Genomic DNA, 22,242 nt, shown 5'->3' on the forward strand with positions numbered 1-22,242 from the left:
AAGTCAAGATCTGATCAAAACTTACTTTTGTAAATCGAGCCAAGCTGGTCACAATCTTTAGCATTTATATAGAGGTTTAGCATGTTCAAAGCACAGATTTAAGATTTAGAGACTAATACAAAGGGCCAATTTCCAGTTCCAATAGACTTTTCCACTTCCATCCCCTTTCAGATAGGATGTACTACCCATTGAAATTGATGGGAGAAATCAAAGACAAGTTTTACTGTAGCTGTGACTGGACACCGTCACCCCTCAAAAAAGCTAGCAGCAAAAGAAGAACCTCAGGCTCTAACTTAGGTCTTACTACATTTGAAAGAGTTTTTAAAGTGTAATGTGCCTGCATGAAAGTCAATGGAACATGAAACTTCTACATGCAACTGAGTGCTAGATTTGGGTGGGAGAAAGTCTAAGGGACCCACTTAAGTGCACTGACCTTTGCTGCAACCTAAGTGATGTTTTCTTTGGAGGGGGGCAGGAAATCCAAGCCAGACTCAGCCGCACCTCTGACATACCATTTACTCAATCTTAAAGCTTTTATGACAGAAGCCCCATGAATAATAAGGAGATAATGCTGGTTGTGAACTCCCCAAACTTTCATTATTTCAATCACTATGGTTCAAAGTGCTCCACATACCTTATCTTGCTGTAAACCTTAAAACAGTTGTGTGAGGAAGGTCACTATTATTATCCTCCTACTACAGAGAAGGTTGAAGCTGAGAGAGCGTGGCTACTTAAGGCCACATAGCAAATGTATGGCAAAGGAGTGCATAAAACCAGGGACTTCCTGGTTCAAAGTTCAATGTCTGAGCTCTCCTGTGATAAACAGAAAACAGTTGCATTTCAAATAAGCTGTTCAAACAAACCACAACAACTAGAAGGTTCCAATTTTAGTATGGGGGAGTGCTCATTCTTGTGAGCCCAACCCACAGTCCAGTGGTGTGGCCAAAGCGCAGGCTCACCACCTCAGTGAGAACTAGGCCTAGAAGTGCCTCCAGTATAAAATGAAATTACAGCAGCACTATTTTAACAAAAGTTGCTCAAGTTCAGCTCCGTTTCTCTTGCATTATTTCCTAGCTTTTCATTCTAGAATATGGAGATGTATAGACTGAATAAGAAAAATGTCATTTTCTTAGAGAACTGTCATTCATATGGTGGTTTCTGAAGACTGGGCTCAAGGCAGCAGCTGCACAGGAAGTTGTCAAACCAGGAGACACCCCCCAAAGTCATAAATAGAGGAGGCAAGATTATAAACTGATGAGCTGGGAGAGAACAAAGAAGCACCAGATGTCAGGGGTGTTTCTGAGCGCAAAGAGTGGGATAGTAGTTCAGATTCTGAAGGAGAACTGCCAGCCATGGGGGAAGTATTTTCCCAGCCAGTTCAGGCATGACTAGGCAGGCTCCTCAGGTTTCAGAGGTCCAGCTGGCAGAGGATGAGGGTCCCTCTTCACCCCCCCTGTGAGAGATAGCGAACAGGGGGAGGAGGGGTTTGGGGGGTCTGATTTAATAGACGCCAGGCGCAGATGCAGAGCAAAGAGAGAGAAGGCAGGGGCAGAACGTAGACGGTCTACCCGATTGGCCAAGCGTGAAAAGCTGCGCTTAGAAGCCTCACGAGACCTCCCCGCCCCTTAAGTTAGTCTAGTGAGACCACCTTCCTCTTCAAACTGTGGGCAACTTTCATAACTACCTTTTGAACCCCCTGAAGGCATTTCCTTGAAGACTGAAAGTCACTGAGAATTTGCATCTGTATGTCCCTGTGAAGTAATGGATTAAAAGCTGCAGACTGAAGCCTCTTGTCTGTGTTTGTTTCAGCGTTTGAAGTTAAGTGGGGGCAAAAGGAATCCTGACACCAAACTATCTTGAACTAGAGTAGACCTTGTAGTTTTGTCTTTTAGTTCTAAATTGGGTGGCAGGGGACTGGGGGAGAACTGGATTGGGTGAGTCACATTTGGGATGTGGTTAAACACATATCCCCATCCACCAGTGGCACTACAAGTACCTTACAAATGAAAGCTAAACATCTCCTCCAGATTACATTCTAAAAACCTGGTCCTAATTTGCTTGGTGTCAGGGATTCCAGGCCCTCCTGCTGAGTAGTGAGGCAACAAAGACTTGCTGTGCAATCCACAAACACTTTTATTCAGTTAATAGCACCTCTTCACACCTGAAGGGACTACAAAGGCTGGGAGCTGTCCTCTGGGCCTAATTAGCTAAATACAGCTTTTGTTAAGAGAGCTACTGAAAGCATGGCAGTTGCCTTTCAACTAATGGATGGGAGTGACCCACAGGCAGCCAATTTGGCAGGATGCCTCCCACCTCCTCTCAGCTCTGCCTTGGTGGCAGGTATTTGTCAATTCCGATGCTCCCCCCCCACAGGCAGAGGCAGGGTTCCCACAGGGAAGAGGAAAATGGTCTCTGAGACTGGCACTCCTGCTCAATTAGTCCCTGGGAAGGTTCTCTGTTGACTCCTGGAGAGTCTTGGGGAATTTCCTCCCCCGTTCCCTGTCTTGGCTGGGCTTCTTCTAGCTCCATCTCCAAATCTGAATCAAAGTCGGAAACCAAAACAAGCCTGGGCCCAATCCTGACAATTGGGTTGGGACCCACAAATGGCTCATGGTCTGATTTAGGGCAGATCATACCAGTGGCATTGGTATAATTTCTTTTGCTATTTAGTTTTGTTTGTAAAGAGATGAAGTTAGTGGGACAATGAGACACTAAGGAGAAAGATGTCAGAAGTCAAGAAAAAGTCCCATGGTACATTTTGGGCGTTTAACATGGGTCCAGTTTTTAAAAGCTTGAAGATTACTCATATGTACTTTTCTGTATCAAATTGACTGCCTAGTTCCCATTTATCAGTTGTTGAGTAACTACATGCTTGGCTCTAAGACAGGCAGGCTTTCCCATAACCTTAAGCCCAGACAAGGGGGAATCACCATAATGTCATAATATATCAACTCCCCAATATGATTTCCATAATACAATTTCCATAATACAAATGGTTTCTCCTTCTGAACAGCCTAAGTGCACAAACTATTTAAAAACACTTTATTTATAATGAATTTTCCCATATAAAATTGCTGAACATAAAAATACAGCAGAGCATGATCTATACTTTGAACCCAGGCTCCCTGGGACTGAACCCAGGCTCCCTGGAGCAATATTTGGTCGAGTGACTATGGATCATAGGAGACTGTATTTAATAAAGTACAAATCCTTGGGGGTGGAGATGGAGTTTAATAGCATGTTCATTTTAATTGTTTGGGAACCCACCTCAGAGTGGAAAGCACTGGCTCAGGCTTCTGGGAACTATTCTTATTCTGATAGAAGTTAAAATGTAATTGTTTTCATATAAAAACTTCCTAATGCTTAAGTTCCTCAAAGCATTATTTATTTATTCAGTACATTTTTAGATCACTCAGTAACCGAAGTTTTCTGTGCAGTGTACAGATAATGTTTTTAAATTTATCAGACACTGAAAGAAAACTGACGTAGTAGTTAAGATGACAGGAAGAAAAGCAGACTGGAACAAATAAGTGGCAGTTCATATATTAGGAACATAGGAAGCTGCCACTGGTCCATCTAACCCAATATCGTTGACACTGACAGCAGCAGCGGCTCTCCAGGGTTCCAGGCAGGAATTCTTCCAGCCCCACCTGGACATGCCAGGGATCGCACCTGGGAGCATGCAAAGCACATGATCTACGACTGAGCCAGGGCCCTTTGCTTATTATCATACACAGTATTCTAAATGTGAACAATGGAAAAAAGCTGGGCTGTAAGACCACAGCTTAGTGGGAGGGACCATCCTTTGTATGCATAAGTTTCCAGGTTCAGTCTCTGTTATCTCAAATTAAAAGGATCTCAGGTAGCAGTGCCCTACTTGAGATGTTAGAGAGCTGCTGCTAGTCAGAGTAACTTCTCCTGGACCATCTTGACAATGATTTACAGTTGTAGCCACTGCCTACAGTTATAGCTACTGGAGTGATGCTTTTCAGAAAACCAAGACAGTATACACAAGTTGAATGCAAAGACACTAGAACACATTTTCTCACTAGTTTCTGGCCAAACTGAGAGGATGCACCTCTGCTTTAGTGTTTACAATGGCTTTCCTCATGCTTTATACTATTCTTGTTCACAATTATCACATGTGCTTACTCTCTCTCTCTCTCTCTCGGTGATGTAGATATTAAAGTGCACAATGGACACTAGAGATGTCATAAAAAGCATTTCACTTGTTCCAAAAAAGAAACTATTTCATAAGGAGTGTTTTTCAGTGTTCCCTAACATTTCTAATTTTTCCATTGGCAATGGTTTTAAAAGACCTCAGTAAACAGGGAAAGTTTTTTCCGGATTTTTTTTGGGGGGGGGGGGGTCCCATGTACACAGAACTTCAACCATGCATTAATCTGCATCTAACCTCAACCATACATCTCATCCAAATGCCAGCACTTTGGAGCTCATCTCTCACAGCACCATCTAATCCCTTAACTAGATACAAGGTAGTAGAAGGAATTCTAGCTTTGTACACATAATTCAAGGTCAGACAGAATTGATCAAGAGAAGCTACAGATTAATGTTTAGAGCCAGACTAGACTATCTAGAAGAGCCAGTATTATGTAATGGTTAGTGGGTCAGCCTAGAATTGGGAAGATATTAAACTATGGAATTCACTACTACTAGATGTAGTGATGGCCACCAACTTGGACGGCTTTTAAAGGTGATTAAACAATTCTTCGAGGATAAGGGTATGAATGATCATGGCTATATATAAGATCCGTATCTGAATTGACAAACTGACTACTGGAAAAACATAAGATATTTAGTTGTGATCCAGCCCCTACTTAACTGCAAGTAAGACTTACTGAACACAATCGGCCTTCCTTCCGAGTAGTCACGCACATGCTTACAGCATATGAAATTAACGTGATGCACTTTTAAAAGATTTGTATACCAATATAAATCAAACAAACAAGCAAAATAAGATTACAATAGGCTTATGGCACTGGAAAATCTTTCCCCAAACCCATACTACTGGAACTCTCCTTCCTAATATGCTACTTTTCTACAGACAGCACAGGAGTCTTCAAACATGCAGTCCCTCACCAGCATTCTAAACTGATTCACTTCCAGGATGGCTGTATCATTTGCTTTTTCCTGAACGTGTAGATCAGTCCATCATACTAGCATCCCAAGTTTATGAACACTTTAAATGCACTACTTGAGGGGTGGGAAGGCTTTCTATTTTGGGCAAGTTGTATTCCTGTCTCCTGACAGGTGTGAAATTGCTCATGAGCAGATAAGTCTGAAGTTCCTTCTGTTAGAGAACCAGTATCAAAAGCACACAGAACTTTAACTGAGTTATTTTTAGAAGTGTATTTCTCATTTCCCATCCTTCTGAGCTTAGTCTTTGTAGCTACTGAGCTCATGCCTGAAACTATACAAAAATAAATGTAAGGCAACACAATAAACATTGTTGTAAATTGGGTCTTTGGTAACTATATAGCCCTCCAGTGGAATAAGTACATCAATATTCATTGGCCTCGCTGTTATAAACCAACTGGACACTAGGACCATATTACACACTACTTGATTTGAGCCAGAGTTCAACTGCAAAATAGGCCAAGTCTCATCCCTAAACATATGGAGACAAGGAGGGAACACCTCTGTGTCTCTATGCATGTGCAAAGTAGTCACAGCCAACACAGCCACATACACATACACACCCTCCCACCGCTGGAATTATAGATAAGATCTTCAGGAGGAAAGCCTACTGCTTCCAAGGGGTCTTGAGTCCCAGCACCTCCCATTTTAAGAATTGTGTGCAGGTACTGTTCAGCTTACATTCTGTAGGTTTGAGTTATGATCCAGAGACCATCTTTTATTGACAGAAACTGGAATTTCTGTGCTTTTGCCAGCTGCTTGCACTTCTCCCCTACTAGCTTCCTAGGAAGCATACTTGAGTTTACATCCTTTAAATCAAACTGAACTTAACCATCAACTAGGCATCTTCCCCACTTTGGGGTTTTGTACCAGAAAATATAAAGTTTCTATAATAGAGCAGGGGGCAATTATAATCAAAATATAATTATGAGTAGGTGGCAAAAAAAATCATCCTTGAAAACTAGATAGGAAACAAGGCAAACATCATGAAATGAATTTTATCAGAAGCTTTAAAAAATCATTTCATGTTTTCATTAACATGGATAAAAGCCAGACTTGTTGTTACACAACTTTGTTCAGTCTGACTAAACTGATATCTGTTTTGGAAATGCATACAATAAGCTGTGGAGGCCAATCCCACCGTGATATTGTAATACTACTATATGTTGTATTTCACAGCTGGCTAGTGGGGGAAATGGTTGCAACCAAAGCCAGGAATAATTGTGGACCCCTGAGTAGAATCACATTTTCCATGAGGCCAAGGATGCCCTTGCTTATGTGATGATCTACATTTTAATTGCATTATGTTGCACTGTCATCTGACAACAAAAACAGGAGTGAGGGCACCTTCAGAAGTACCTGTGTACTTCTGAAGGAGTACACAGAGTCCCACTCCTGCACTATACGAGCATAACTACATTTTGCATTGGGTTTTGTCTTTTCCTACTATGTGTTTCATTTTTAAAAGGCTTGGTGTTTGGGTTCATGCTAATCTCTTTACTACTGCTCAATCTCGTCATGGTTGAACAAAAACTTTTGCCATCTTTCATAAAAATAAAAGACTAAGTATTTCAATTCAGGAAGGATTTTTAATGTGCTCGAGAAAACCCTGAGGTGTGCAAAAGTACAAAAAAAAAACATGCTGGCTGGGGCACACTGGGAACTGTAGGACATTTTTCTATCTAAACATGCATAGGATTGCTCCCTTAATTTCCTATTTTAATTTCCTGTCTGTGGTGATGGTGGTGGTGGTGGTTTTGGTTTTTGTTTTGCAAAAGTGAAGAAAGAACGGACAAGTCTTTCAAGAAGAAGGAGTCCTATGGCACCTTAAAAGACCAACCATTTTTTTGTGGCATGACTTTTCATAGGCTACATAATACTTCTCAGGCAGATTTTCAAACTAGATCAACAAAACCTTTTGGGAAGTTTTGGAAAAGCTAAATCTGGGTTGTTTGTATTCAGGATTCATGATGAAACCAGATTTCTGGCACGCAAGTTCCTTTATTAAGGCTCTCAAGATGACCCCAAAAATGCATTTTAAAAACTGAATGAAGGACTGTATTAAAGGAAGGGGGGAAATTATCTCTTCCTGTAATACTGAACTCGATGCACCCATGCTGTTGTTGTTGTTCAGACGTGCAGTCGTGTCCGACTCTTCGTGACCCCATGGACCATAGCACACCAGGCCTTCCTGTCCTGTTGTCTCTCAGGGAGCCAAATAGAGCCACTGAGAAATAAGAGGGAGGTACCAGCAAGGTTATGCTCAAAATCCTACAAGCTAGGCTTCAGCACCATGTAAACTGAGAACTACCGGAAGTACAAGCTGGGTTTCGAAGAGGCAAAGGAACCAGAGATCAAATCGCCAACATTCGCTGGATCATAGAGAAAGCAAGAGAATTCCAGAAAAATGTCTATTTCTGCTTCATTGACTATGCTAAAGCCTTTGATTGTGTGGATCACAACAAACTGTGGCAAATTCTTAAAGAGATGGGAGTACCAGACCACCTTACCTGACTCCTGAGAAACCTGTACGAGGGTCAAGAAGCAACAGTAAGAACAGGATTGAACCGATTGGCTCAAAATTGGGAAAGGAGTACGACAAGGCTGTATATTGTCGCCCTGCTTATTTAATTTATACGCAGAGTACATCATGAGAAACGCCAGGTTGGATGAATCACAGGTCGACATTAAGATTGCCGGGAGAATTATCAACAACCTCAGATACGCAGACGATACCACCCTAATGGCAGAAAGCGAAGTGGATCTAAAGAGCCTCTTGTTGAGGGTGAAAATAGAGAGTGCAAAAAGCTGGTTTGAAACTCAACATTAAAAAAACGAAGATCATGGCATCTGGCCCCATCACTTCCTGGCATATAGAAGGGGAAGAAATGGAAGCAGTGACAAATTTTACTTTCTTGGGCTCCAAGATCACCGCAGACTGTGACTGTAGCCATGAAATTAAAAGATGCTTGCTCCTTGGGAGGGAAGCTATGGCAAAGCTAGACAACATAGTAAGAAGCAGAGACATCACCTTGCTGACAAAGATTTGTATAGTCAAAGCTATGGTTTTCCCAGTAGCAATATATGGCTGTGAGAGCTGGACTATAAGGAAGGCTGAGCGGCGAAGAATCAATGCTTTCGAACTGTGGTGCTGGAGAAGCCTCTTACAAGGCTTGGACTGCAAGGAGGTCAAATCAGTCAGTCCTAAAGGAAATCAACCCTGAGCGCTCATTGGAAGGACAGATACTGAAGCTGAAGCTCAAATATTTTGGCCACCTAATGCGAAGAGAAAAGTCACTGGAAAAGACCCTGATGCTGGGAAAGATTGAAGGCAAAAGGAGAAGGGGACGGCAGAAGATGAGATGGCTAGAAAGCATCACCAGTGCAATGAGTATGGACTTGAGCACACTCTGGGAGAGAGCGCGGGACAGGAAGGCCTGGCGTGCTATGGTCCATGGGGTCATGAAGAGTCGGACATGACTGAACAACAACAACAATCAGCATGCTTGGGGAAACCCTGAGCTTTGCAGAAATACAAAAAGAAACAGTTAAAAAAAATTAAAGAGAACCAATGACTGCTAACCATGCTCAGCGGCCTCCAGGAGTCATGGAGTGCTGAATGTCAGCTAGAAAAGAAAAACAGAAGACTTGGGAGGGAGATGGGTTGCCCTGCTTGAGCCCCTTACAGCTTATACTATCTTGAAGGACAGCATGGCTGCCTGGCTGGACCCCTGAACAGGATGTTAGGAGATTAGGATACAGTGGCATATTTTGTTGCAGGTGCCATTTGTATCATGTCCTAACTAAGGCTGCAATTCTATGCGCAATTAAATGAGAGAAAGCTCCATTTGACTCAATCTCTTGCATCCACCGGGACTTAAGACTCCAGTCTTACAGCAGGTGAATCTGGTGAGATGTCCAAGAGCACAGCCTTGTCAAGTTTTCTTGGATGAGTTTCAGTTGGTGCAGCTTGAGGATGTTGACAAGGTGCTTGGACTGGTTCATGCAATCACTTCCATATTAGATCCTTGCCACTCTTGGCTTATAAAAACTGAAAGGGAAAGAACAGTTGGCTGGGCCAGGGAGGTGATAAATGCCTCCTTGCAAGAGGGAGTGGTCCCGGGCCACCTCAAAGAGGCAGTGGTGAGACCACTCCTAAAGAAACCCTCCCTGGACCCAGAAAATCTTAACAACTTTAGGCTGGTGGCAAATGTTCCTTTCCTGGGCAAGGTCCTTGAGCGGGTGGTGGCCAACCAGCTCCAGACACTCTTGGATGAGACTGATTATCTAGATCCATTTCAGTCGGGGTTCAGGCCGGGTTTTGGCATACATACAGACTTGGTTGCCCCGTATGATGACATGTGTCGGGAGAGAGACGGGGAGTGTGACCTTGCTGATTCCCCTTGATTCCCTCTGTGGCTTTCGATACCATCAACCACGGTATCCTTCTGGGGCAATCTTCCGAGTTAGGAGAGGGAAGCACTGCACTGCAGTGGTTTCACTCCCTACTTCGATGGTCGGCTCCAGAAGGTGGTGCTTGAGGGATATTGCTCAGCCTGTGGATCTCCAGTATGGGATTCCACTGGGGTCGGTTTTGTCCCCCATGTTATTCAACATCTACATGAAACAGTTGAGTGCAGTCAACCAGAGTTCTGGAGTGCATTATCATCAGTATGCTGATGGCAAGCAGCTCTATTTCTCCTTTTCAGCTTCTTCAGGTGAGGCTGTGGATGTGCTAAATCGGTGCCTGGGTGCGACAATGGACTAGATGAGGACTAAAACTGAAACTCAATCCAGACAAAACTGAGATGTTGTTAGTGGGTGGTTTCCTGACTGGATGGAGGGTGTTCATCCTGTTCTGGAGGGTGTTGCACTCCACCTAAAGGAGCAGGTTCATAGCTTGGGGGGCCTCCTGGAGCCATCTCTGTCACTTGAGGCTCAAGGAGCCTCAGTGGCACGGAGTGCCTTCTACCAACTTCGGTTGGTGGCCCAACTACGCCCCTATCTGGTCAGGGATAACCTGGCTTCAGTTGTCTATGCTCTGGTAACCTCCAGGTTTGATTACTGCAATGCGCCCTACATGGGGCTGCTTTTGAAAACAGGTCAGAATGAAGTCTGAATCAGCCCCCCGTCAGTAGCCATGGATATAGACAAAACACACTCGAGTAGTGGGTTAAGGACAGACTTTACTCGAGATACAACAAATTTGCATCTCGAATTAAGTTGGCTGGGGTCAACCCCATGGTCAGTATCCCTTGCAGGAGGAATTAGGAAGAAGAATAGGATAGTATGGGGAGGAGACAAGGAAAAGGCAATACAATCTCCCAGAGATCCCCTCCCACCTGACTCAGGTACATATAAACCCTTCAAGTTCATGTTAAGTGACTCATGGCCTGAGTCCCTCCAACACCCCTTCTCAAGGGCAATGGGTCACTGTACTAGTCCCATGCCCATCAGGTGGCGCTGGTGCAGTTCCCCCAGCAGAGGCTTTGTCAGCACATCTGCCACCATTTCTTTAGTCGGGCAATACTTCAGTTCAATCACCTCTTGCTCTACTAAGTCTCTTATCAGGTGATGCCTCACGTCAATGTGCTTTGTCCATGGCCTCAGTTTCTCGCTCTATGTCTGCTTTAGGCACCCCTGATTGTCTTCATATAGCACTGTGGCTTGCATGTTCTCCAGTCCCATGTCAGTGAATAATTGTCTAAGCCAAATCACTTCCTGACATGCACTGGTTGCTGCCACATATTCTGCTTCTGTGGAAGACATGGCCACAACTGCCTGCTTCTTACTGGCCCAACTGGTAGTCCCGCCACTGTATGTGAACAAGTTTCCTGATGTGGACTTGCGGTCTGACTCATCACCTGCCCAGTCTGCATCCATGGACCCGATCAGCCCTGCATGTGTGCTGCTGGGCAGGTTGAGCTTTGTATGTGTGGTACCTTTCAAGTAGTGTATCACACGCTTTACTCCGTTCCGGTTATGTTGAGATGGCTTGGCCACTTTCCTGCTCAGGATGCCCATGGCCGCAGCTATGTCTGGTCTGGTAACTGTTGTGATGAATAGCAGCTTACCAATCACCCTTCGATACTGCTCTTTATGCGGCAGTGAAATGTCGTCATCTCGCCCCTTCAAGTGATCTATGGTTATGGGAGTCTTGACCCCCTTCGCCTCTGCCGTTCCGATCTCCAACAGCATCTCCTCGATCATTTGTATTTGACTAAGGAGGAAGCTCCCATCATCCCCCTTCTCGACCTGTATACTCAAATAATGCGTTATTGGACCCAGGTCCTTGTTTCAAAGCTCTGCTTCAGTCTGAGCATAATTTCCATTTCGTTGCTTTTCCGTTCATAGCGCAGGACCAAATCATCTACATACACCAGTATGTATGCCTCCCTGCCCCCCTTCTGCCTGGTATAAGAGGCAGGAGTCTGCTTTCTCCTTGGTGAAGCCCAGATTTACTAGGACTCCATGAATTTTCTCATTCCAGGCCCTGGCAGTCTGCTTTAGTCCGTAAATGCTTTTGTGCAGCTTGCACACTTTCCTTGCCCCTTCTGGATCTACAAACCCTGGCAGGTGCATCATGTACAGGTCCTCCTCTATTTCAACATACAGGAATGCTGTTTTAAAGTCTAGATGCCTAACTTGCAACTCCCTGTTGGCTGCTATGCTCAGCATTGCGTCAGGAGCGCTCTGGCAGCTTCTCCAAGTAGATTCCAATAGCCAACTCAAGACACAGACAAAAGGATTTCTTTTCAAAGCTTTAATCCTTTTACAACTTAATGACTCTTTCAGATGCTAATCACCAGCGACTAAAGCAAGGAACAGCAGGGTAGCCTAAGCTTCAAGTAGTCAGTTGATCCCCCTTTGAAAGAGAGTCACTTGAAGACCCAGAACGTATGGGCTAGGGAGAGATCCTCCCGCTTTCCCTTGTGTCCATGGGAGGCGGCCATTGCTAGCGCACCAAACGGGCGCTACGCCTCCTTTCCACGCCCTCCATCGCTCATCGCTCTTTGTGTCTGCGTCGAGCGTCTAAGAAGCCCCCCTCCCGCATTCCCTCACTACCCGGGTTGCTATCTATCTCTGGAATGCTGGCAGGAGGAATCTCTGCCAGGTGCTGAGTCTGTGAGCTGACCCCTCTCCCATGGATAGCTGTTCCTCCTCAGAATCTGAACTGCTCTGAGGCTCTCTGGGCTCAGTTTCCACCCTGACACATTGCTCTAATGGCGGTGTGCTTTTCCACCAGGGCAAACGTTTCATCGTAGTCCTCCCCATACTTTTGAGACTATCCCTTGGAAACTAACCTGGCTTTGTAGCGTTCTACTTCACTGTCCGCGTTGCGCTTCACTTTGAAGGTCCACTTGCAGCCAACTGCCTTGCGATTGGGGGGAAGTTCAGTCAGGGTCCAGGTCCCATTTTGGTGTAATGAGTCCATCTCTTCTTGTGCTGCCTTCTTCCACCTGTCCGCCTCATCCTTGGGCAAGGAGGCAATATCCTCCCAGCTCGCTGGCTCTTGGATCTGCTGTGTCCTGCCTGCAAAATAACAGTCCCTGTACCTGGCTGGCAGCACACGCTTGGTGGCCCTCTCCAGCCTCCTGGGTTCCTGCTGCTCTGCTGCATTCAGCTTGAACTCCCCGGTGTCACCAGCCTCACTGTCAGGATTAGGTGTGTCGGCTGCCCTCTCATCTTCCTCAGGCGCTGTGGGCTCCCCTCCTTCACTCCCAGGTATGCTCAGGTTCATCTCTATCAGCTCCATAGTCCCAGGCCTCGCAGTCCCATCAAACTGCACACTTCGGCTGACTATGATGCTGCAGTCTTGAGGAATAAGAATTCTATAGCCTTTATGGTAGGGACTGTATGCCACCAGGACCCCTGCAATGGCTCTGTCAGCCAGCTTAGTCCTTTTCGGTTCTGGGAGGTGAGCACAGCCCTGGCATCCAAACACTCTCAGATGGCCCACTTTCGGCTTGGCTCCATGCCACAGTTTGAAAGGCATTTTGCTAGTGGTCCTGGTTGGCAGCCTGTTCTGTATGTAGGCCGCCGTAGACACCACCTCTCCCCAGAATTTAAATGGTAGACTTGCATCTGACAGCATGCTTCTTACCATGCCTAGGAGTGATGTGTTGCGCCTCTCAGTCACGCCATTCTGTTCCAGCGAGTAGCTGATGGTCTTTTGGTGCACAATGTCTTGGGCCCAGAGGTATGCCTCCATCCCTCTTCCGATGTATTCTCCTCCACTGTCAGTACGAATGGCACCCAACGTCTTGTGGAATTTGTTCCTGGTTGCTGCAACAAACTCCTTCAGCTTGCTCAGTACTTGATCCTTACGCTTGATGATGTACACTGTTGTGAACCTGGAATAATCATCAAGGAAGGCAAGGAAGTACTTACCCCCTCCAAGGGTTATCGCCTCCATCAGTCCACAGAGGTCGGAGTGGATGAGCTCCAATGGTTCTTTAGTTCTGCTCTCGCTTGCCTTGGGCAGTGGGGCTCGCATGGACTTGGTCTTGATGCAGCACACACAGCTCATCCTTGACCTCCACGCTGGGATCTGTAAGTCTGCAGTGAGTTCCTTGGTCACCAACTCCTTCACTGCCTCCATGCTCCTGTGCCCCATGTGTCTGTGCCAGAGGTGGATGCAACTGTTGCAGGGTGTGTGGTCTGCCCTCTTGGCCTCTTCTCTGCTGCCAACGATCTCATACATAGAGTTTCTTACCCCGGCATTGCCCCACAACCTTCCTTCTCTGGAGATCTGGCATTCATTCCCTTTGAAAAGTAGGACAAATCCATCTGCGGCAAGCTTTCTTACTGACAGCCAGTTCCCTTCCAGGTCTGGCACAAACAAGATGTCTGCTGGCTTTGTTTTCCTGCCATGTGGTGGTGCTATACAGTCTATGGTGCCTTCTCCTATTCCAGCTGCTTTTACCTGTTTCCCATTAGCCAGGCAAACATAATCCTGCTTTTGGTGATCCAGTTCCTCAAAGAACTCCCTCTGGCTAGTCAAGTAGCTGCTAGCTCCAGCACCCAAACTAGGTTGTGCCTCTGAGCTTTAGTTACTCTGATGTAAACAGACTGGCAAGTATGGGCCCTTTGTGGCTCGTAGTTTACTCTGCCTTGCCCTTTGTTGCTCTTTGGCTCCCTCTTGTGGCTGTTCTCAGGACAGTCTCTCTTGAAATATGTCCTGGATCCACACTGTAGCATTGTTTTGTCTTTGCCTTAAGGTCTTGTTCTGATTCTCTCATGGCCTTTGTTTCTGGCTTAGCCTTTGTCCTCTTACATGAGGCATCAGCCATGTTTTCCATCCTGTGATTCCACTCACTAATCAGCCTGGTGTACTTCCAAGGCTGCTATGAGAGATTCATAGGAATCATCTAGGCTGCACAAAATGATAGCCACGACATCCTGTGTACTCTTTGGTTTTAATTTTTGTGAACCGCCCCAAGAGCTTTGGCTATTGATTGATTGATTGATTGACTTGATTGCATTTATACCCCGCCTTGGGCATAAAAGGCATATTGGGTGGTATAAAAATGAAATGGATGAATGGATGGATAGATGGATGGATGGATGGATGGATGGATGGAGAGATAGATAGATAGATAGATAGATAGATAGATAGATAGATAGATAGATCGATCGATCAAATCCTCCTCTGGGCTCTCTGAGCAATTGCCCACAGCTCCTCAACTTGCAAAACTGCATTTATATGGTCTGGCAAGCTGGCTCCTTTCTCAAGCCTCATTTTAAACAGCTTCCTCTTCAAAAAGAGCTTTGCATTTATGCTGGTAGGCTGGTGCACTATCCACAGAGCCTCCAACATTTGCTTAGTTGTTTTCTCATTTCTGATGTAGAGCAACTGGTCATTTTGGACTGATAGAGCAAATGTTGCCCTTGCTTTTCTGTCCCTTTTGTCCCAGTCCTGGGGGTTTTCTGCAAAGCGAGTCAATTCCAGAACCTCCCACAAGTCCTCTTTCACTAGCACCATTTCCATCTTTAACTTCCATATCTGGTAGTTGCTGGTGCCTAGTTTTTCCATGGCTGCATGTACATTTCCTTCAGCCATCATTCCACCCTCTGAGATTTTTCTCCCTTGTCTATCCTATGGGCAGTACTTACAGGTTTCCGAGTGATTTCTTGTGAAAGCCTTCTTCTTCTTTATTGGCTGCTGGGCCACGTAACCTGAAGTCTGAATCAGCCCCCGCATCAGATATAGACAAAAAGTGGTGGGTTAAGGACAGCCTTTACTTAAGATACAACAAGCTTACATCTCTTGGGTGGGGTAAGTTGGGTGGGGTCAGCCCCATGGTCAGCATCCCTTGCAGGAGGAAGGAGGAAGAAGAATAGGAGAATAGGGGGAGGAGACAAGGAAAAGGCAATAGACCTCTCAGAGATCCCTCCCACCTGACTCAGGTACATATTAACCCTTCAAGTTCAGGTTCAGTGACTCATGGCTCAAGCCCCTCCAACACAGAAGCTGCAGCTTGTGCAAGATGCGGCAGCTAGACTGATAACAGGGACCAGAAGGTCTGAACATCTGGCCCACTTGCACTGGCTGCCTATATGCTTCCGAGCCCAATTCAAAGTGCTGGGTTTGACCTATAAAGCCCTACATGGCTCAGGACCTGACGGAATGCCTCTCCCAGCATGAGCCAACCCAAACACTACACTCTGCATCTAAGGCCCCCTCTGGAATCCTCCTCTGAGGGAGGCTTGGAGGGTGGCAACAACGGAGAGGGGCTTCTCGGTGGTGGCTCCCCGTTTATGGATCATCTCCCTGACGAGGTCCACCTGGTGCCAACATTGTCATCTTTTCAGCGCCAGGTTAAAACTGCCCTCTTCTCTCAGGCATTTGGCAGCATATAATGAGTCTCTTAATTGTTTTTGTTTTAGATATATGTTGTTGTTGTGTGTGTTATTTGTTCTCTGTTATTACGTGAATGGTTTTATATTTTATATAATGTATTTTAATGGTTTTAAATTTCTGTGAACCACCCAGAGAGCTTTGGCCATGGGGTGGTATGGAAATATAATAAATGAATGAATGAGGTCTTACATCTGAGTAGATATGCACGGGATCAGGCTGTAAAACACACTGGCTCTACTACCAGCTGTAATGCAACCTTTGCATATGTAACAACAAGCTAAGGCTACAATCCTATCTATGCATGTTTAGACAAAAAAAAAAGTCCTAGCATCCACCAGCCAGCATAAGTTGGCTGGGGCATGCTGGGAGTTGTAAGACTTTTTTGTTCTGCCTAAACAAGCATAGGATTGCTTCCAAAATGATTTTACAAAGAACTGCTAGTATTTCAAAAGGTTTGCTTTTGGCTTTCTAAAGTTTTAAACTGCTAGTCTGTGCTAGGAAGCAACCGCAGGGAGAAGGACATAACAGCCCTTCCCTGAAAGATTCTTTCCTTCTCTTACTCTAATTTATTTATGACTGGTATTTAGTCTTTCACTGTTTAATTATTTTTGTATTTATTTATGGGCAGAATCCAACAGGGCGCTTATGCTCCCGCCGATTCTCTTCCTGCCAATTCTGTTGCGCAAGTGGCCCCACCGCTTCTGCAATGGCAATTTAGTGTTTCCAGGGCAACCCAAAACAAGTGGAAATGCTCATTTCTGGAAGGAGGCAGGTTGGCGGTGCTCGCATAAGGAAGCTCCACTGACCTGCCTCCTTCCAGAAATAAGTGCTTCCACTTGTTTCAAGGCTTCCCCAAGGAAGAACTGAATGTTCCTTGCATAAGTGGTGGGTCCTGCTTGTGTAACAGAACTAATAGGACCCACCTCTTGCAGAAGTGAATGGGCAGGGCAGAAAGGAATCAGCGGATGTATAAGTGCCCCGTTAGATTCTGCCCTATACAATTATTTATTAGTTGCCTTTTGGCCCAAAGAAGGTGAAACACAAATTTAAAAATATCAAACAATAATAACATACTAAAGAAATTAAAACAAGAGAGAAAAGGTATTTTGAAAAGCAGAGCACAGAATTACATCTAAAGTAACTCAAACACCAGTCAGAACAAAAAAGTTTTAACAAGTTTTAGTTTAGTTTTAAAATTAAACAAGGAAGCTGCCAATCTAACCTCTCTAGGAAGTGAGTTCCACAATAGGAGTGCTGCAGAGAAGGCCCAGTCCTGTGTTCCCACCAACCTAACTTCACTTGTTGATGAGACATATAACATGGCCTCTGAAACAGATCTTAAACTATAGCCAAGCTAGGCGGTCCTTCAGGTATCCTCGCCCCAAGCCATCTAGGGTAACACCAGGCAGTATCCAATGTTAGTCCTACTTAGAATAGCCATTGAAAGGAATGGGACTGAAGTTAGTCATTACTAACTTAAGTCCCATTCATGTCACTCGGTCTACTCTAAGTAGGACTAACACGGGATACTACCCTTTGCCTTTAAGTTTGTCTCCTGTCTTTTCACTAAATGGTGCACAAGGCAACTAACAGCAATAAAATACAAAGTAAAATACAAAATAATCAAACACATAAAAAGAAGGCAGATTGAAAACACCTTGATAAAACTGCTGCACAACAGGCAGCAGAACGAACTGCAACGTATTTACATTGGCCAGAACAACAAGTCAGCCAAAGGCCTCTTTGAATAAAAACATCTTTGCCTGCTGGCAGAAGGCCATCAGAGAAGGGGAGCGACAGGCTTCCCTTGGCAAGGGGTTCCAGAGCTTGGGAACAGCCAGTGGGAAGCCAGGCTCCACCTCGAGTCCCCACCAAACACGCGCCAGGGGCTGGCAGGACAGAAAGAGGAGCCTCCCCTGAAGAACTGCAAACCTGAGCAGGCTCATATGGAGGTATATGTTCTATCAGATAACTTGGTCCCAAGTCCGGTAGGGCTTTGTAGATCATATCTAGTGCTTTGAAGCTGGACTGAATTGTGCCTGTAAATAGACTGGTAGACCATCAAGATGTTGTAACATGGGGGTTATATGCTCACTGTAAGTTTGAAGCATTAGAATTGGAGGTATTTGCTGTGACTTGCAGATTAAAAAGAAATCAAGTGTTCCTGCCTGCCCCCCTATCCTTTTTTTAAAGTCTGGAATGCCTCTAGCTCCACATAACAAAGATAAGATCATCCTCCAAATGATCCTTCCAAGTGATTTATTTATGAGTTACATTTATATCCCTCCTTTTCCTCCAAGAAGCCCAATGCAGTGAGGTAGGTTAGGCTGAGTCAGTGACTAGGTCAAAGTCACCCAGTGAGTTTCATGGCTGAGTGGGGACTTGAAGCCAGGTCCCCCAGTCCCAGTCCAACACTCTAACCACTACGCACACTGGCTCTGGACATGCCCAGCTTCCTATATCTCTACCCTTTAGAGCAGGGATGGAGAACCTGTGGCTCTCCAGAACATGTTGGACTATAATTCCCTTCATTTCTGACTACTGACCATGCTGGCTAGGGGCTGATGGGCGTTACGTCCAACAAGATCTGCTTTAGAGTTTGTGCTAATCATGTTAACAAACCAAGCCTCCTGAGCCTCATGTTGTCAGCTCATTCACTTGAGTCAGGAAAGAGACACTCACCAGAGGAGGGAGGGGCCATTGCCATGGCATTCTTGAAGAGTGCTTTTCGTGGATTGCTGACACTGTTCAAATAGGTGGCCAAGTGGCAATATCTGAGAAGCCAATAGATCAGCTGGTAACCCTAACGTCAGTATTTTTCAGTTACACTTAAGCATTCCTAGGACATTTTGTGTTTTATTGGCTCACATTTACCCGGGTCTCATAGCAACAACAAACAACTTCTTCCATATTTACAAATGAAACAAGTAAACTTTAAGAGTAAAATAACTGTTTAAAAATTTAGTCATTGCATGAGCAAGAATGCTTCAATCCTGTGATGCAGACAGCACACAACCCCATTTCCTGAAGCTTGCTCATGAACATTTTGCTCCTGGTTGCCTAATTTAGAGTTTTTTCCAAGATATAAAAAAGTTCCCTCGTCAAAAAAAGAATAGCTTGTTCCTTATTTGATCTCTTCCTGTTATAAACACTAAATTTCAAACAATAAACTGAAACAGAGTAATCTTCCCAGCAGGATAAGTCCTAAGAAATGAAGATGTAAGTGTGCAGGGCATAATAAAACAAAGCACCACTTCAACCCACAAAACCATCCAGAGTTCTCTTCCTAGGCAAGTGTCAGATTAGCTAACCCCTTGGCACATGTTCTGAAACATGAATTCAATGGGATGGGAGGAGACAGTGACAAGATGTTCCATCATGGCTGCACCATGGTTGCTTTGCTCGCACTGTTAGTACTACAATAACGTGCTGCTATCCTATCAAGCAACACAGGCAAGGCTTTCAACCTTGGGCACCTCCTGCCACAACAGCATCTGGTAAACTTTAAGAAGCCCCAACTGTGAGACAACATCATTACAGCATGGTGAGGATGTATCACTTTACCGTGGCTCAACCTTAAATGATCCTCTATTGCTCCCTGACAAAAACAAGCCCATACTTGCTTGCAGATATGTGTTTCCAACTGTTGCCAAAGCATTCTTGCATAAACATGTCTGACTTAAGGCCTTCTTTGGAGGCCCTGCTCAGAGTGTCCTTACCTTCTGAGGCAAGTTGGGTGGCAACAAGAAACAGGGCCTGCTCAGTCATGGCACCTTATCCCCGTCCATCTCTCATGCTCATTCTGACAGTCTTCAGGAAGAAACTAAAAACACTGCTCTTCTCCTCAGTCTTCACTATTGTATGATACACTGCCATGAACTGAAATGTTTTATTGTAAGTTTTATTGGCTGTTACTTTGTAATTTGTAGAAAAAGGTTTATACTTTCAGATGCGTTAGCTACCACAGGAATCATTAAGAGGGAGGGTACAGATATTTTAAATAAGAAATAAATGCCTTTTCAACCTGTACTTTGCTAAATGAAAGGAGGTGGGAAAAGCACCACACTTCACACTCATGTTAAAACAGTCTCACTTACCCAGGAATTGTTCTCCTTGTTCTGGAACATCAGTGACTGCCACAATTAGACAAAGTACTGGGGAGCACAGACTTGCACTTAAAATAAAGCATCCCTTTGGAAGACTATGGGTAGGTTCCTATTTATTTCCTATAACATAGTACCTTGGGGGATTTTGCTTTCCTTTGTAACTTGTCACTTTATTCAAAGAAGTGGAATGCAAACGGATTCTCACAAAGGCCAGAAAATCAGAAGCGGCCTCCAGCAGCAACATTTAGCAATTCATTTAAGATCCTGCAGTGTCTCATTTCCACATGTGCTGAGCGTTTGTTTCTTTTTACTGAACAGCCCCACTGTACAACAGCTCAGAAACACCGAGCTGCTGCCACAATGACACCTTTTCAGGGTACCTCCACAGCAATTCACCTGACACGTGTGTCATCCCGCGTGCGCAGCCTCCCCTCCAGAGCTCTGCAGCAGTTGCCATCCTCTCATGGCACTCTGCCTTACAGTGGCTTGCATTGTGAATACTGAGGAGGCCAACGTTCAGCAGCTCTAGGAGACCCACGTTGGCTGGCAGGCATCCCCAGGTGTGCAAATATCGTTATTTGGCGTATCGTAGCACCAACGCTGTTATGTTGTGTATCACAGCACCAAGAACGTTAGCTCTGACCTGGACACCCCCATTTCATCCCTCAGTCATTAGCTCACTGGGTAACCTTTGGGCAAGCCACTCTCTTCCCCTTCTCTAAGGTGAAGCAACAGTGCCGCCAACGCTCTGTTCAGGCGTTCATGTAAACGTGATTAACTACTATGCACTCGTCCGCCGTGTACACGCATTTAACACAGCCCATATGCGCGTTGAATTATACATACATTCAGCTGTTCGCGCGTTGAGCACAGCACCACCACACGTTCTCCGACGCCGCTGGCCGAATGGGAACTATTCTAGTTCCCGGATGCTATCCCAGCAAGCCCTGCCCCCTTGCCAATAGTAGGCAGCAGCTTCGGTGACGTTTCATGGATGCGTCCGTCATTACTGTGATGCCGTCTTCTACGCGGAAATTTACTTTCCGTGGGAGAGCGAGTGCCAGGGAGCTGGAAAGTCCCCCCGTTATCTGTAGCCGGGGCTCCCCCCCGTTGTTTATTGAAATGTTAACGTCTGCCCCGCTTTTGATCGGATGGGACGCCTGTCTGCCTAACCCACTTTTGTCTTTCTGAAGGATTCCGATATGCGGGGATGGCATGAGGAGGGGAAAGGGGGTGAAAGAAGAAACCAAGCCCTAGAGCAGAGGCGAAAGACTCGCCCTGTTGAACATCATCCTTTCATGCCAGTAAGCTTAAACACCCTTCAAGTTGTATTACATTTTGCTATTACGCGCAGGGTGTGAGTTGATCGTCGGTTCCTGCATGTAAAGGTGGCCCTAAAGCCAATAGTGAAGCTTTAAAGAACAAAATGAAACTTCTTGAGAAAAAGACCATCGACCAAGCAACGGACGGTTGTTCGGAATCGGATCAAGAGCCTAGGCTTTGGGACTAAGTGCATATTTATCTCGGAGCCACTTTTCTGAAATCCGGAGGATTAAGTTAATATGTTGGAAATCCATCTGCACATTCTACTCACTTCCTCAGATGATAGAAACTTGCGTTAAGCTTTCAGTGCTCCTCTTTGAAAATACTGCTAGAATAAATCCATACACATCATTATGTCTAACCAAATCAACATTAAGACTGCAATCTTGAGCATAATTCCTTTCTATGGAACTCCCTGCCTGTGGAGGTCAGGCAGGCAAGGCACCAATACTGTGTTGTTTCCTGTGCCACCTGAAAACATCTTTATTTCAGGAAGCCTTGTTTGACTGACCAGCCACAATTTTTATCAGTATTGTTTTTAAAAATAATATTTTTAATATGGAGTGTTATTCTTTTATCTTGTATTGTTCACTGCTCTAGAATCTGTCTAGTTGTGGAGCGGTATATAAATGTTGTAAATAAATATTTAAGAGTAAACACACTAAACTCAATGGAAATTAGGCATGCATAGCATTGCACTGTTTTATGACCTCTTCCAATATCATAATGAAAGCAGTTATTGTTCACTTTATTATCATAAGTTATTTTCATTATAATATCAAAATGATCTCC

At 44.9% G+C, this 22,242-nt stretch overlaps 2 protein-coding genes across 4 annotated transcripts in view; both read right to left on the bottom strand.

The window, feature by feature from the left end:
* The window catches only part of FAM53A (family with sequence similarity 53 member A), a 44,092-nt gene extending 23,028 nt beyond the window's left edge, over positions 1–21,064 (bottom strand). The window contains exons 1-3 of one of the 3 annotated variants that reach the window (XM_084845005.1): positions 20,974–21,031; positions 18,704–18,795; positions 15,274–15,343 (exon numbers count right to left, since the gene is read on the bottom strand). The gene's annotated coding sequence lies outside the window, so the exon portion shown is untranslated. Of the gene's footprint in view, positions 1–634; positions 814–15,273; positions 15,344–18,703; positions 18,796–20,973 lie in introns of those variants that run through there. The other 2 variants (XM_084845004.1, XM_084845006.1) reach the window with 2 other exon arrangements.
* LOC146350452 (uncharacterized) lies at positions 10,777–11,367 on the bottom strand. The gene has a single exon (XM_084845555.1). The coding sequence runs from the start codon at positions 11,365–11,367 to the stop codon at positions 10,777–10,779; it is 591 nt and encodes a 196-aa protein (XP_084701681.1).
* Positions 21,065–22,242: the final 1,178 nt, after the last annotated feature.

Source organism: Heloderma suspectum, chromosome 3, assembly GCF_057233095.1.
Source record: "Heloderma suspectum isolate Gila_16-S chromosome 3, 16-S_ref, whole genome shotgun sequence".
Classification (NCBI taxonomy): Eukaryota; Metazoa; Chordata; class Lepidosauria; order Squamata; family Helodermatidae; genus Heloderma; species Heloderma suspectum.

Excerpts from the sequence above, each read along its gene's own strand:
- LOC146350452 (XM_084845555.1), bottom strand. The coding sequence starts at position 11,367 with ATGATCGAGGAGATGCTGTTGGAGATCGGAACGGCAGAGGCGAAGGGG.